The sequence below is a fragment of the Ranitomeya variabilis genome, chromosome 5, assembly GCF_051348905.1.
Source record: "Ranitomeya variabilis isolate aRanVar5 chromosome 5, aRanVar5.hap1, whole genome shotgun sequence".
Classification (NCBI taxonomy): Eukaryota; Metazoa; Chordata; class Amphibia; order Anura; family Dendrobatidae; genus Ranitomeya; species Ranitomeya variabilis.
The window spans coordinates 193,745,672-193,762,399 of record NC_135236.1 but is presented as its reverse complement, the minus strand read 5'-3'; the positions used below and the strand labels follow the sequence as shown (position 1 = coordinate 193,762,399).

Genomic DNA, 16,728 nt, shown 5'->3' with positions numbered 1-16,728 from the left:
ACTCACCACAAAAAATATGATTTCTGCAGATAAGTAGAAAAATGGAGTCTTGCACTTGAATCCCATGTAACATTGATGGGCATGGGTTCATAGCGATTTGGTCATCTACACCAAATGCCATCTTTATAGGGGGAGCAGTTATCAAGGCACATCACGTTACATAGGGATAGAAGGACAAATTTGGCATACAATGAAATTTACCAAGATGCAGCACATTCTATACCATTATGCCACAGGAAGACTGCCATTCCAAAGCTTGCAAAAAATAAAAAAAGTGAAAAAAAAAACCTGTGCTTTTTTGTAATGTATTTGGAAATTGTTTAAATCGCTTCCATTTTAGCTTTTACATTGTGTTGTACAATTAGTAGGACTGAGACAGAACGATAAGCGCCTCCTATTTTCCCTAAGTATGCCACATCTTTTGTAAATGTATCACATTACTGGGGTTGTCCACTACTTTCCAACACCTTGTTATTACCCCAGGATGGTGGGAAAATTTAAATCATGTCTTACCTCTTGGCTGCTCCTCCATACTCCGCAACGTGTTTCTCACCATTTCCAGACTTCCTCTTCCAGCAGGGGGACATGATAGGAAGTTTTGTATACAACCTACCACTTGGACAGAATGTGAAGTAACCAAATGGAACTGCTGAATATAGAGGCGCTCAGGGAACCAGAGGAGATTGCGTTTGGGTTTTTTTTTACTACCGCACCGAGGTATTGTAAAGAAGTGGACAACCCCTTTAAATATCAGAATGTCACAATTGGCAGTGTAAAAACCTATAACCCTGGCAATCATGGGGCAATGGAGCCTTCAAGAAAGCATGCAGAAATCCTTATGTAGTATTGAGCAGCCCATTGTTCAGGATGTCATGAAATTTTTTTTTCTTTAAATAAAAAAGAGGGATTTTTGTGTACTCACCGTAAAATCCTTTTCTCCGAGCCAATCATTGGGGGACACAGACCGTGGGGTGTTATGCTGCTTGCCACTAGGAGGACACTAAGTGATACAAAGAAAGTTAGCTCCTCCCCTGCAGTATACACCCTCCTGCTGGCCCTCAGCTAACCAGTTCGGTGCAAAAAGCAGTAGGAGATCAGTAACAACATATTAGCTTACAGTATGTCATATTATATATGAGAGTATAGCATATCGGATTATAAAAACTAGCATAAGCCAATACTAGGGTGGGAGCTGTGTCTCCCAATGATTGGCTCGGAGAAAAGGATTTTACGGTGAGTACACAAAAATCCCTCTTTCTCCTACGCCTCATTGGGGGACACAGACCGTGGGACGTACCAAAGCAGTCCCTGGGTGGGGACAACGTCAGATCAGGCCCTGTGTAACTGCTACTTACAAGTGCGCCACCGCGGCCTGCAGAGTCCACCTGCCCAGAGTCACATCTGTGGAAGTCTGGGAATTATAATGCTTCAAGAATGCATGCGGATTGGACGAATCCGCAAGCTTGCAGGCGTGTCTTGTTGATGCCTGGTGCCTAGAAACCACGATAGACAGGGAGATAGGCTGTCATCTAACACGGAAGGACTCCTGGATGGTGAAGGAATACACCAGGCTAAATGGCCGATGGAGACGGCCAAACCCTTCCTGTAAAAGTCAGGAAACCTTCCTCTTACCGTTAGGAAACCCAAGAAGCAGTGTCCAACCTTCGGAAGGACGCCGTCCTCAAGACGTACCTACTCAGAGCACTCGTTTTGTCCGGAATATGGGGACCTCATTCCATTTTGTGGAGTGGTGCCAAAAGAGATGAGGGAAGAACTATGCCCTCATGACAGTAGTAATACAATACCACCTTGGTAACTAAGGACAGGGAAGGCTTGAGGACAACCTTGCCTTGAAGGAAATAAGAGAAAAAAGTCTGAAAAGACCCGTTAGCACCGAAGACTCGTCAGGATGAGGATATCGCCGAGAGAAAGGGGGGAAACCTTCCCTAATAGAATAGATCCCAATGATCTAACGGTATGCAATAGGGAAGAACTACATGTGAAAAACACCCTGCGAGGTGGTCCCTACTTGCAGTTTTGTTGCAGAAAGACAGAAAGCTACCAGCTCCGCAAGCGAACTGACGTGATCAGTGCGGATTTCCGAGGATCACTGGGGCCCTTTCTGTTTCTGAAAAGCTTTCGGAAGTGGAAACTGGTACCACGGAATAACCGGAGCATGCAGTGCGAAGGCTCCTGGATCTCGAGGCCGAGCAACAAACTCCAGTACACAGGCGATCAGTCAGGACGCCATCCGAACTACAACTGTAGAGCTCCAGTGAAGGCGGGTCTAATGGAATACTTCCGGTGAAGTTCCCACTCACTTGAGGTGAAACCCTGACGGCTAAATATGTTCGCAGCCCAGAGTTCTACTCCTGGGATATGTACTGCCAAGATCACCGAGTGATAGATCTCGGCCCATGTGGGTACTTTGGCCATGGAGCTTGAACGTGGGTACTCGCTAGATGATTGACGTATGACACAGCCGTGGCGTTGTCCAATTGAATTCGGATGGGTTGACCCGCCATAAGGAGTGGACCTACTGTAGGACTATCCTTGAGATCTCCAGAGCAATGATCGGGAGAAGAGGACTGGCATTGGAAGTTACTAGTAACCATGGAACCGGGAGAAAAAACTCCGGATGAAGAAGGAGCTTAGAGACTATCGTCTGAAAGGCTGCTTGACTTGCTGAAAACTAACGGAGCGAAGGAAACTGCTTCCATTTTCGTCTCCGTCTTTTTTTTTTTTTTTTTTTTGGAACCCTCCCAGCAAATCGAATGAAATGAGGGGATGAGAGAGCAAGAGCGCAAGCTCCCTGTTGAAACACCATGACCTTGTCTGGAGGGAGATTTACCACCCTTCTGGAAGAATACTGGATCATCCTCAAAAAGGATATCTGCTGGGCTGGAATTGAGGAGTTGTCTAAGTCTAGCCACCAGCCCAGGTGAGGGTATCGCAAGTGATATAGACGACTTAGCGTAGTCCTGCAAGGGCGGGTAAACAGTCGGCCAGACAGGGTAGGACGGCCACGCCTCTAGGTGCCAGATGACAGCCGCCATGACCCTTGCGAACACCCTGGGTGCGGTAGCAAGGTCGAAGGACAAGGTCGTGACTTAAATGCTGTTCACGAATGGAAAAGCAAAGGAATTTTTGAAGAGGTTAGACATCCGGAATGTCGATGGATGCCAGAAACTGCACCTTTTTTGTTGAAGTAATGGCTGAGCGGAGGAGACTCCATTCGAAGAAGAAGAACCTTGTGAAAGATTGTTAGAAGTTTGAGGTCCGGGATCGGTCCTACTTCTCGTTCCCCTTTTAGGAACCAAGATCCCTAAGATCTAGACTGTCCCGGACAACCGTTTCACTGTTGGTCGGGGCTACGGGAACGTACGATTCTACGTTAGTCTCCCGCTCAAAAATATGATTGACCAGCTGAACTGTCTTCAGGAAAGGGATACTGGTGTGAATCAAAGTAGTTAAGGACTCCAAGCAGGAGACCGTTGCTCTAGCAATTCATGCGGCGGATAGGGAGGTTAAAGGGCTGGACCCGTAGCTGCCAAACGGAACAAACCAGATGTGCTATTTGACAGATCGTGGCATTATAATTGAGGACATATCGGGCAGGGATACTGGTAGGTAAACCACAGGAGATTATACCCGGTTAATCTGCCGAATGGCAGAATGCGCCGCTGCTTCCAGCAGGTCAATGCAGAGTTAAAAATTAGGAGCCCCGATCCACCATCCTCTTAACAAGGAAGTGGAGAGGGAACATTCGCCTACTTGCATCCTCTGTTAAATAGTGGTGATGCAGAGGGGGGTGCTCAGGCGCCCGAAAAAAAGGGTGCCTCTGTACATCCACAGAGTTCAGGTCTCCGGGTGGACAGGACAGATTGTCTGGCGTTAGGCCTGGACCTTCGTGTGCCCGTCTGTTGATGGTGTGGGGAGACCGGCGCCCCTTAAAGTGCCTGTCGCCCTTAAAAATCAGACCAGGCATAGCGTCCCACGTAGAGGCTTCTGTCCAGTGAATCGCATATCCGGACTGGATGGCAAAAGCTCTACGAGGGAGTTTAGACTGAGGGAACTAGTGACACTGGGATAAACTGGGATCAGCGGCAGAGGGCTCCTCATTTATGACCAGTTTCGGATTGGTCATGGTGGCCTCAAGACCAGGGAATACTGGTCGTGTGCCTTTAAGACCAGGGAATACTGGTCGTGTGCCTTTAAGACCAGGGAAAACTGGTCGTGTGCCTTTAAGACCAGGGAAAACTGGTCGTGTGCCTTTAAGACCAGGGAATACTGGTCGTGTGCCTTTAAGACCAGGGAATACTGGTCGTGTGCCTTTAAGACCAGGGAATACTGGTCGTGTGTCTTTAAGACCAGGGAATACTGGTCGTGTGTCTTTAAGACCAGGGAATACTGGTCGTGTGGCTTTAAAACCAGAGAATGCTGGTCGTGTGCCTTTAAGACCAGGGAATACTGGTCGTGCGCTTTTAAGACCAGGGAATACTGGTCGTGTGCCTTTAAGACCAGGGAATACTGGTCGTGCGCCTTTAAGACCAGGAAATACTGGTTGCGTGCCTTTAAGACCAGGGAATGCTGGACGTGTGCGTGTAAGACCCGGGGATACTTACTGGTCCCGTGTCTTTAAGACCCGGGAATTCTGGTCACGCGCCGTTAAGACCAGGGAATACTGGTCACGCGCCGTTAAGACCAGGGAATACTGGTCACGTGCCTTTAAGACCAGGGAATACTGGTCACATGCCCTAAAGACCAGGGAATACTGGTCATGTGACTTTAAGACCAGGAATACTGGTCATGCGGGTTTAGGTAAAATCTCGCAGCGAGCGAGAAGTGCCAATTAAGGGGGCGGAGCCACAGGCACGACGAGGGCGGAGCCTCGAGACTTCCATGAATAGGCCCCAGCCGGGGCGTAAATTTCTGCAGCCGGCGTCAGCATAGAAGTTAGGGGTGGTCACCCGTTGCTCGAGAAAAAAATTGAGCGCTTCCGCGTCAGGCGAAAAGCGCCAGGAAAAAAGGCTAAGCCGCCTTGAGGCGACACAGTGCGCTCCTGGGGTGCGGCCTGCACATCGGCCGAAGCCGGGAGCTAAATTTTTTAGCCGGCTGGAGCGTTACCTCAGGGAGGTGGCCACAGGGAAGCCTGAGACTGCCTGTGAATATGCCGCTGCAGAAGCCCATCGCTGGCAGGGACCACTTACCAACGGTGCGCGTCCCGGCATGGAGCCGCCGCGGATGTCGGGTATTGCAGCGTGGACGGTGCAAGGATAGAGCGATAAACCTCAATCCATCATCCCTTTGTTAGGGAGGTGGAGAGGAACCGTCCGCCTCCTTGTCCGCTTTCACAGTGGTGGAGGCTGCCCGGACCATGGAGGGGGGCTTCTGTACCTCCACGAAGTTCAGCCCATCGGGACCATGAAGGCACCTCCGCTCCTGAAAGGAATTTCAACTGCGGCCTAGTCCGGCTGCAAAAGCCGGGGACTAAATTTATGGAGCCTGCCGGTGGAGCGCGTAGGCGGGCCGCGCGCCGAATGATTGCCGCTGGCGTACCGGCCAATGGAACCCTCAGGACCGCATCTTCCAGGCAGGCAGCGTGAGGAAAAATGGCCCCCGAGATCTGCAGGGCGCCTCTCGTCCCAGACGAGAAGCGCCGATATAGGGGGCGGGGTTACGGCCGTGGGAGGGATCTGCCCACTGCGGCCTACTCCAGCTGAAAAGCCGGGGACTAAATTTCCAGCCTGCCTGGGGATGCGCGGCGACCGCAACGGAGCGACGCTAACCGCCGCAGTTCCCGACCGCCGGCGCCTGTCCCCAGGGGCTCTGCCGCAAGTACCACCGGCGCCTACCCCATAGAGGCCACTGCGGCCTACTCCGGCTGAAAAGCCGGGGACTAAATTTCCGGCCTGTCCGGCGGTGTGAGGTGGCGCGGCCGCAAAGCGATCCGGAGCGCAGGAGGGGAACTCCTGATGTACTCACAGTCCGGTAATGCAGGTCCCCCTGTCCCTGCGCGCTCCATCCTCATCCTCTTCTGCAATCCCTTTGGGCTCCGCAAGTATGCAACGCCATGTGATGTGGGCCTTGTATGTCGGGCCACCGGAGAGGAACATTAGAGCAGGCTCTATGTGCTCGCCGTCTTGCAGGGGGAAGGGAAATCGGGACCAAAGATGGAAACCCGTTGCCCGAGTAAAATTTGGCGTGCTCCCACGTCGCAGGAGGGGGACGGGGAGGTATACTCGCCGTGCTCGCCTGTTGCTGGTTCGGGGGAGAGCGGGTCCCATAAAAAAGGATCCGTCGCCCCCTTCACTCCGTTGAATAAAAAATAAAAATTTACAGAAAAATAAAAATTAAAATTAAAATAAGAAAGTTGGGGTCTGAAAACAGACCCAAGTGCCTCCTACAGACACTAAGCAAGAACTGGTTAGCTGAGGGCCAGCAGGAGGGTGTATACTGCAGGGGAGGAGCTAACTTTCTTTGTATCACTTAGTGTCCTCCTAGTGGCAAGCAGCATAACACCCACGGTCTGTGTCCCCCAATGAGGCGTAGGAGAAAGAGACTTTCTAGCATTGCTACTGATCACCAGAAAAGTGACATATCACAGGGGAGTGACATGTTTTACATGACTGCAGCAGATTTTACTACTGAAAAAGGACTACAATTAATTTATAATTTCCTGACACCCTGCACAGTAATCTGGTATTCCCATAATTTAGTTACATTTAGGAAAACCTGTTAGTAACTTAGTGCACATTTCAGGTGTTTCCAGATTCAAGTCACAAAAAATATCATCCAACAGAAAAAAAAAAAAAAGTCCTGGTTACCAATATACTGAAGGATGGAGGATACGCCTATTATCATATGGGCCTGCCTGCATCCTGCAGTATATCGGAATTGTGACCATATATTGGCACGTACGGCTGCTTTTTTTATGTGATGTTTTCCCGTTTCAGCAGGAAAGTTATGCAACATTCTTATACACTTTGCTTTTCAGTGGTTCATTATTTTAAGAGCTCTGCTTCTAGGATTAAAAGTCTTAATTCTGGTCATGTGTCCAGAACAGATTTTCATCCTCTTCAGGGCTCCTGCAGATCTCTGAGCAACATCTCCGAGCACGGACCGCAATGCACAGACTGGCCGAGGGTCTCCTGACCTAAGCTTGTCAGCCTCATAGGATTATATGTAGCGATCACGCTCCGCTCGGGAGTCCGTGCTTGGACGGTGCTGCACGGACGTCTCCATGAGCCTCTATAAAGTAAAGAATGCAGTTTCTCATTCAAAGACTTGAGATTTTGAAATTCAGGCGTAATGGACCGTAGGTAACTGGATTAAATAAAATGTTACAACTTTAAGTAGTAATTACGCTTCACTTGCTGAAACGGAATTGTAATTTAGAGTGGGGGAGGATTTACCAGATGGACATTCCTGGTAACGTTCTCCGCTAGGAGTGTACTTACTCAGTTGTAAACGGATGATGGCAGTGGACTTTCCTGTCGTCAGCGACCAGATATTGAGGTCTTCCACTGAATGCACATCATCTATTTTCATCAAGTCGTCTTTGATTTGATCCACATTTAGGTGTTTTGGAACGCCTGGAAGGAATTCAAGCCAAGAATAAGTGTTCAGGGTGTCTGATGAAACTAGTTTTGCAAGTACTTTGTTAGACATAGCAATAGGTCTTGTGCAAGAATCCCGATGTCAAGAAAAATGGAAGTTAATGCGGTTTTCCACTTCCTGGACAACCCCTTCTTACATACTAGATTTCCCAGTGTAAAATAACATACCTGCTGCAGGGGTGCCAATCAGCATGTGACACTGGCTGCAGTGCTCACGTGGCACAATCAGCAGCTTCACTCGCACTTCGGAGGAAGCTCACAAGTGTAAATTGCAGCACATTAGTGGCAGATGATTGGCTGCAGGGCTCATGTGAAATATCACGGGATGCTCCACAGACATTGTTGGAATAGTGTTGGTCAGAGCTGAGCATCTTATTTTTATTTTACACTGGAGAATATAGTATGTAAGAAAGGGTTGTCCCTGTTGTGGAAAATCTGTTTTGCCTGGTGCCGATCTCAGCCACCTTGCCAACGTCATGCTGATAGGCAGCGGGGAATCGGCTGGTAAACTGCGGGAGCTGGCTTTTGATCAGCTTTTTAATCAATATGCCATCATTGCCTCCTCTTGATACACGTGGTTACAAGATATACTCTGGTTGCCTCCACTCTTTGCTCCATTACTTTTTCTTCCTTTCCTAATAACCAATGCTCACCACTGTCTCTTATATTGCAGTTTGTGCCCATATATTGCTACTGTAACAACATGTCTGCTTTCTTGCAAAACCAGAGCCTCACCGGTGGATAGGTTGCATACTGTACTGCACACAACCAAATTCACTTGAGGCCTAGAGGCTTTTGTTAGGTCGCTGAGTGCCATGGTAGCCCACTGGTAACCTGCAATTTCATTGTAGGGTGCCAATGACCTGACAAAAGAAACCCTCTCCCTTTGTCCAACACCTTAGATACTGTGATGACTATTGACTGTAGAATCTAAGGGATTCAACTGCTGGGATGTAGTTGCTGTCTGTTCTACCAAGCACAGAGCAGTAACAGGCTGCTTCTACCATTTCAAATCAACAGAACAGCTCTTCTGGGCAGATCTGTCAACTATGTGTGACTACCGAGGTCATGCTGATTAAAAGCCAGCTCCCGCAGTTTAACAGCCGATTCCCCGCTGCCTATCAGCAGGACGTTGGCAAGGTGGCTGAGATCGGCACCAGGAAACACAGACAGGTAGTTAGCAACAACTACCTGCTTGTTAATTCTTAGGCCCATAATATATAAAAAAAAAAATAGTCCTGGATTATCCCTTTTAATAAGACTCCTGATGAATTACTGTATGTTTCGGATATTAAGACTTACTTTTTTTTCTCCAAAATTTTGGGGGAAAATGAGGGTGCGTCTAATACCTTACTGGCTGCGGTGTAGCAGGCAAGAGTAGAGCGTTGCTGCAGGCTGGGATGAGGGGGTGTTCAGATGTGCGCCGCTTCGGGTGTTTGGTGGTGCGGGGGCTCAGCGACATTTTGTAGAAGCCCAGAGCCCCCGAACTTACATGATTTACTATGCGGTGGACTCCAGGAAAATGGCTGTCGGGGGCGGCATATGCGCAGATGGAGATCTCGGGAGATGAGATATCAGCGTCAAGATCTCCATCTGCGCATGCACCGCCCCCGCAGCCATTTCCCGGAGTCCACCGCATAGTAAACCATGTAAGTGTGTGGGGCGGGCCTCTGGGCTTTCACAAAATGTCGGCAGAGGTTGAGCCTCCAATTAAAGGGAACCTGTTGCCCCCAAAATCGAAGATGAGCTAAGCCCACCGGCATCAGGGGCTTATCTACAGCATTTTGTAGTCCTTCTTGTCTTCATGCTGCGGCTCCGGCGCAGGCGTACTTTGTCTGCCCTGTTGAGGGCAGAGCAAAGTACTGCAGTGCGCAGGCGCTGAGCCTCTCTGACCTTTCCCGGCACCTGCGCACTGCAGTACTTTGCTCTGTCCTCAACAGGGCAGACAAAGTACGCCTGCGCCGGAACCGCAGTGTGAAGACAAGAAGAGGATGTAATCGTAAGAAGATGGGAGGCACAGGACCCGGACCGCCCCTGGGTGAGTATAATTTAACCTCTTTTTCTCATCTTTCAGGATACATTGGGGGTTTATCTACAGCATTCCAGAATGCTGTAGATAAGCCCCTGATGCCGGTGGGCTTAGCTCATCTTCGATTTTAGGGGTGACAGGTTCCCTTTAATACTAATCAATTAAAATTGCATAGCATCAACTGGTTTTCACACCCTAAGGTCAAAATTTAGACATTCATGAAACACACTACACGCTGTCGATGTGGTCTGTCATACACAGATTTCATGGATATCTAAGTTCAGCCCAAGTGTAAAAAGCAATTCCTAAGAAAACTCCATAAAGTAGCTGACTTTTCCTGCCAGATTTTTCCATGGTGAAAATATTCACCAAATCAGACAAAAAATATAATAAAATAAAAATATAACACCACACCCACCACAAGGTCATTCTGTCCTTCTATTTTTTTATCCTCTATGTGTGGATGGTATGTTTCAAACCCTTATCCACATATACTGAACTAGAAGATGCTTCATATTTGTGTAAATATACTCAAATTGTGAAGTAAAAGGTCTACTCACCTTCAAGTATAATAAGTACAGTGTCCCTTACAAGTCGTACTGTGGTAAAAAGGACCAGTACCGAAAATACGTAGGTACAGATTGGGTCTGCAATTTTGTATTCTGGCTGTAGTACAAAAGTGGAAAAAAAAATAAAAAATGTTATTCAGAATTTAAATGGTCGATAAATAAATAAATACAGTAGTGTGAACGTGTTTGCCCCCTTCCTGATTTTCTACTCTTTTGCATGTTTGTTACACTTAAATATATCAGATGACCAAACAAATTTATATATTAGACAAAGATAACACAAAATGCAGTTTTTAAATTAAGATCTTTATTATTAAGGCTACTTTCACACTAGCGTTAACTGCAAACCGTCTCAAAACGTCTTTTTTCAGAAAAAACGCATCCTGCAAAAGTGTTTGCAGGATGCGTTTTTTCCCCATAGACTTGTATTGGCGACGCATTGCGACAGATTGGCATACGTCGTGTACGTCGTACGACGGATGCGTCGAAATTTGGCGACACGTCGTCGGCAAAAAACGTTGATTGTAGCGTTTTTTGTCTCCGCCTAAAAAACGTGTCGCGACGCATCCTGCGGCATGCGTCGTTGGCTACAATGGAAGCCTATGAGCGACGGATGCGTCGGGACACGTCGTACGACGCAATGCAGCGCTGCAATACGTTTTTTTACACTGAGCATGCTCAGAAGCTGGATTTTGTTGCCAATTGGCCAGACACCCCCAAATCTATATAAACCCGGCCTGGGCTATGATATCCTATGCTATAGGATCCTATCCTATCCTAGGATCCTATCCTATCCTTTCATATCCTATCCTATCACTATGATATCCAGGCGATTCTTCTCAAATATTACGTCATACCAAACTCGCAATCCTCACAAGAACACCTTCCAAGAACACCTTCCATCGCTGCCACAAAACTAAAACCCACAAAGATGGGCTGTAAAAACAGTAACTATATAGTTTTCCATATTTTCCAGTAGCCAATCAAATTTGGGAGCCTCCCATTTTAAAAACGGATCTGTCATAAAAACGGATGCAACGGATGGTAAAAACGTATGCAACGTATGCAACGCATCCAGTATTTGACGGAAACGTTTAGCGGATTTGCGACGGATCCGTCGAAATGCTGTATGCGTTGCACACGTTTTTCACTTTTTTGACGCATCCGTTTTTTCGGCAAAAAAGACGTTTTGAGACGGTTTGCAGTTAACGCTAGTGTGAAAGTAGCCTAAGGGAAGAAAAAATCCAAATCAGTAGGAACCTGTGTGAAAAAGTGATTGCCCCCTAAACCTAAACAGATGGGGCCACCCTTTATAACAGTTGCAATCAAGCGTTTACAATAACTGGCAATGAGTCTTTTATAATGCTCTGGAGGAATACGGTCTTGCAAAATTGTTGCAATTCAGCCACATTGGAGGGTTTCCGAGCATGGACCACCTTTTTAAAGGTCATGCCACAACACCTCAATTGGATCAATGTCAGGACTTTGACTAGGCCACTCCAGAGTCTTAATTTTGTTTTTATTAAGCCACTCAGAGGTGGAATTGCTGGTGTGTTTTGGATCATTGTCCTGCTGCATAACCCAAGTGCGCTTCAGCTTGAAGTAACGAACAGATGGCCGGACATTCTCCTTCAGGAGTTGTTGGTAGACAGCAGAATTCATAATTCCATTTACCACAGCAAGTCTTCCAGTCTCTGAAGCAGCAAAACATCCTCAGATCACCACACTACCACCACCATATTTTACTGTTGGTATGAAGTTCCTTTTCTGAAATGCTGTGTTATTTCTATGCCATATGTAAAGAGAAATACACCTTCTAAAAAGTTAAACTTTTGTCTCGTCAGTTCACAAAGTATTTTCCCAAAAGTATTGGGGATCATCAAGCTGTTTTCTGGCAAAACTGAAATGACCCTTTATGTTCTTATTGCACAGCAGTGGTTTTCTTCTTGCAAATCTGCCATGCAGGCCATTTTTGCCCAGTCGCTTTCTTATGGTGGAGTCATGAACACTGACCATAACTGAGGCAAGGGAGGCCTGAAGTTCTTTAGATGTTCTGGTGGGGTCTTTTGTGACCTCTTGGATGAGTCATTGCTGCGGTCTTGGGGTAATTTTGGTCAGCTGGCCACTACCATGAAGGATTACCACTGTTTCACGTTTTCGCCATTTGTGGACAAGTCCCAAAGCTTGAAAAATAGCTTTGTAACCTTTTCCAGAATTCTAGAACTCAATTACTTTGTTTTTCATTTTATCCAGAATTTCTTTGGATTGCAACAATGTCTAGCTTTTGAGGATCATTTGGTCTACTTCACTTTGTCAGGCAGGTCCTATTTAAGTGATTTCTTGATTGAGAACAAGTGTGGCAGTAATCAGGAATATGTGTGGCTAGGAAATTCAGCTTCCCAAACATGTGACAGATAATTTATGTTTTAAGTTGGGGGTGGCAATCACTTTTTCCAGGACGTCATCCTGACAGCACCCTGGAGGACGTCCTCCTCCCCTTGCTGGGACAGAAAACACACGAGAGTTTAAAAGGTCCGGTCCCACCCCCAATCCTCAGTGTTTTTCCTGTCCCTGCAAGGGACGCACGAGAGAAGCTGCGCAGCTTACCGGAGCTCAGGGGGATCGTGCGGCTTGCCAATATCCTTCCCCCTGTCAAGAGGCTCAGGGCAGAAACCCTCCAGAGGGGGGGTCCCTCTGCTCCAAAGACCAGCAGCCGCTCCTCCCGGTGGGAGGCTCTCGGCTGCGGACGCGGTTCCAGAGGTCGGCAGCAGCATCCAGCAGCGTGGAGCCGGGCTCTGACTCTTCCGGCGGAAGTTCCGGGGATCACGTCACTTTCGGTTCGCGGCATCCGTTACCGTCGCTTCCGGTAACGCTGTATGTACGGGGGAGGCGTGCGCACCAGCGTGGATCGCACAGGGTCTGTAGCGCTTCGGTCAGACGCTGTCAGCTGCGGGGACCTGCTACTCCGGAGCCATGGAAAGCATGCCACCTGAGGAGGGGGTAAGTGCGCGTAGCGCAAACCCCCCCCAGCACCCCGGAAATAAGCAGCCACCCCATTACTTTCCCTATCTTATATCGTTTAAGGATAAGGGAACCCCCGCTGTCCCCCCTGGTCAAGCTAAGAAGTCTGGCAAGGCCTCTGGGAAATCCAGTAGATGCCCTATATGTAGTGTGAAGCTCCCGGACACTCATGGCAAAACCTTATGTGCAGATTGCACATCCAAGGTTATGAGAGATGAGCAGCCCGCTTTATTATCTGAAATGAGGTCCTTAATACGAGAAGAGGTCCAAGCTTCTCTGGCTACCATGGTGGAAAAGTCCAGCCCTATTCCCAGTCGCAAAAGGGCCAGACGGGAGCTGGAATATACTTCTGATGACAGGTCTGACTCTGAAGACCTTGTCTCTGAAGAAGAGGGCGAGCTTCCTTCTGGAAGCCAGGATCATCAAAGGAAATACCTCTTCCAGGCGGAGGATACGAATGATCTGGTGCAGGCGGTGCGATGCCGTATGCAAATAGAAGAGACATCTAAGCCACAATCCAGGCAGGACCTGATGTTTGGGGGACTTATGTCACGTCGGCAGACTGTTTTCCCAGTTAGTGAACATATCAAAGCCATGGTACTTGAAGAGTGGAAGGAGGCAGAAAGTCGGCTGATATTGTCTAAAGACTTTAAGGCGCGCCTACCCTTCGAGCCGGAGGATGTAAAGCTATGGGATGAGATACCAAAGGTGGATGTCCCGGTGGCGAAGGTCGCCAAAAAGACAGCTATACCATTCGAGGACTCAAACTTGCGCGATCCGATGGATCGAAAAGCGGACATATTGCTAAAGAGAGCCTGGGAATCTTCCGCGGCTCTAATTAAGACCAACATTGCAGCTACCTCGGTAGCCCGGTCTATGCACCTTTGGATGGGTCAATTAGAGGAGCATCTCTCTAATAAGACCCCAAGGTCAGAAATCCTAAACTCTCTCCCTATGATGAAATCTGCCACAGCTTTTCTATCTGATATGACGGCCGAATCAGTCAGATTTTCAGCCAGAAATGGATCACTGTCCAATGCGGCTAGAAGAGCGGTCTGGCTAAGGTCTTGGTCTGGCGATAATGCTTCAAAAACAAAATTGTGTTCAATTCCCTTTTCAGGGGCAAGGGTGTTCGGTCCTTCCCTTGACACTATCTTAGAGTCGGCTTCTGACAAGAAAAAAGGGTTTCCAGAGGACAAGCCTAAGAGGTCTCAGTCCTTTCGGAGAGGGTTTCCCTTCAGAAGGCAGTCCGACTTCAGAGGGGGAAGGTCCAATAGAGGGTTTAATAGGGGTTCCCGTGGCCACGATAATAAGAACAGGAGTTTCTTCTTCAGCCCCTACTCTAAATCTAAATCGCAATGACGCCGCTCTTATAGGGGGAAGGCTTCACCACTTTGCGAGAAACTGGGGCAGAGTCACTCAAAATCAATGGGTCCTTCGGACTGTGTCAGAAGGCTACAGTATCGAGCTCTACTCCCCTCCACCAGACAGGTACATCGTACCTACGGTGGTTATGCAAGACTCTCCTATGTTAATAGACTTAATGGATATGCTTTCCTCAGAAGTCATAGTACCAGTGCCACCACTAGAAGTAGGCCAGGGACATTACTCTTCCCTTTTCTCCATAACGAAACCATCAGGCGATTCACGCACAATCGTAAATCTGAAGCCTCTGAATGCCTGGGTCAGGTACAAGAGGTTTCGTATGGAGTCCATTCGTTCTGCAATCCTCCTCATAGATCAGGACGCTGTGATGTGCACTCTCGACTTGAAGAGTGCCTATTATCAGGTCCCTGTCCACCGTCTATCTTAGAGGCTTCTGAGGTTTGCGGTAGTTCTGCTGTCCGGGACCTGTCACTACCAGTTTCAGTGCCTTCCGTTTGGACTTGCCTCAGCACCTCGCGTATTTACGAAGCTGGTGTCGGAGATCGTGGCTTTCCTGAGGAACCAAGGGATTATAATAGTCCCATATCTCGACGATTTTCTCTTGGTAGCAAGAACACCAGAAATCCTATCGGATCACAGCAACCGAACCATCTCTGTAATGGAACATTTGGGATGGATCATAAACTGGCAGAAATCCGACCTGATTCCGGAGCACAAAAAGGTCTTCCTGGGGGTATGTCTGGATTCTGCAAACACAATATACCTACTACCCGAGGCCAAGCTGGAGGCAATACAGATTCAGATCAGACTCCTACTGGAACGCAGAGTCTCAATAAGGATGGCCATGAGAGTGCTAGGCCTAATGACGGCATGCATACCATGCGTAAGATGGGCACAGTTCCATTCAAGACCACTACAGAGCTTAATCCTCTCCAAGTGGGACCGGCGTCAGTCTTCTCTGGACAGTACTATACATCTACCAGATCCAGTACGAAGATCTCTCCTTTGGTGGACAGACTCAGAGAAACTAAGAATTGGAGTACTATGGACTACCGATCCCTACGTAGTAGTTACTACAGACGCCAGCGCCTGGGGAGCTCACTTAAAAGGAAGGATCCTCCAGGGACGATGGCCTCCAGACGTCGCTCACAACTCATCCAACTTCAAAGAGCTGTATGCCGTCTGGGAAGCCCTGAGAAGGAAGCGTCGCACTCTGGAGAATCGTCACGTCAGGATATTGTCCGACAATGTGACAACGGTTTCCTTCCTAAAACACCAAGGAGGCCCAAGACACCATCTTCTCCAGGAGCTGGCGGGGAGAATATTTCGCTGGGCAGAAAAGTCGGTCCTTTCCATCTCGGCAATCCACCTAGAGGGCTCCCAGAATGTCATAGCGGACTACTTGAGCAGGAGAAGAGTGTTTGCAACAGTGGGAACTCAACCAAGACATCTTCCAGGAGCTGTGCCTGCGTTGGGGCACTCCCAGTATAGACCTCTTCGCAAACAGAAGAAACTCGAAGGTTTCAAGATTCTTCTCGCTGAACCCCCGGGATCTGCCGGAAGGGATAGACGGTCTAAGCCAGAATTGGATGGAGCCCCTCTCATATGCATTCCCTCCTCTGGCACTAATTCCGGCTGTTTTCAGAAAGATCAAGGAAGAACAGGCTCGAGTGATTTTGGTAGTTCCATACTGGCCAAGAAGGAGTTGGTTCTCTCTTCTAGTAGACCTGGCAATCGAGAGCCCAGTGGAGCTTCCTCACAGACCAGATGTAATCCACCAGGGCCCAGTGTACCATCCGGACCCAGAAAAGCTACATCTCTCAGCCTGGATCCTGAAGGGAACATCCTGAAGGCAAGAGGCCTGTCTGACCAAGTCATAGCCACTATCAAGGCTAGTAGGAAGCCGGTCACATTGGCAATCTACTTGAAGATCTGGAGGCGTTTCTGTCTGGAGGGTGGCAGGTCTGAGGTTGCGGCAGGCACTCCCGACTTACCCAGAATTCTGGATTTTCTGCAGGCTGGTTTTGATAAAGGGCTTAGGCCGAGCACCTTGAAGGTGCAGATCTTGGCACTTAGCTCCTTTTTAGACTATCCCCTAGCGACA

General features: G+C 48.3%; 1 protein-coding gene across 1 annotated transcript in view; it reads right to left on the bottom strand.

The window, feature by feature from the left end:
• SLC30A4 (solute carrier family 30 member 4) overlaps positions 1–16,728 on the bottom strand; it is a 46,882-nt gene that overhangs the window by 2,707 nt on the left and 27,447 nt on the right. The window contains exons 5-6 of the mRNA XM_077263698.1: positions 10,209–10,314; positions 7,461–7,595 (exon numbers count right to left, since the gene is read on the bottom strand). Of these exons, the coding sequence (XP_077119813.1) occupies positions 7,461–7,595; positions 10,209–10,314 (241 nt within the window). The remainder of the gene's footprint in view (positions 1–7,460; positions 7,596–10,208; positions 10,315–16,728) is intronic.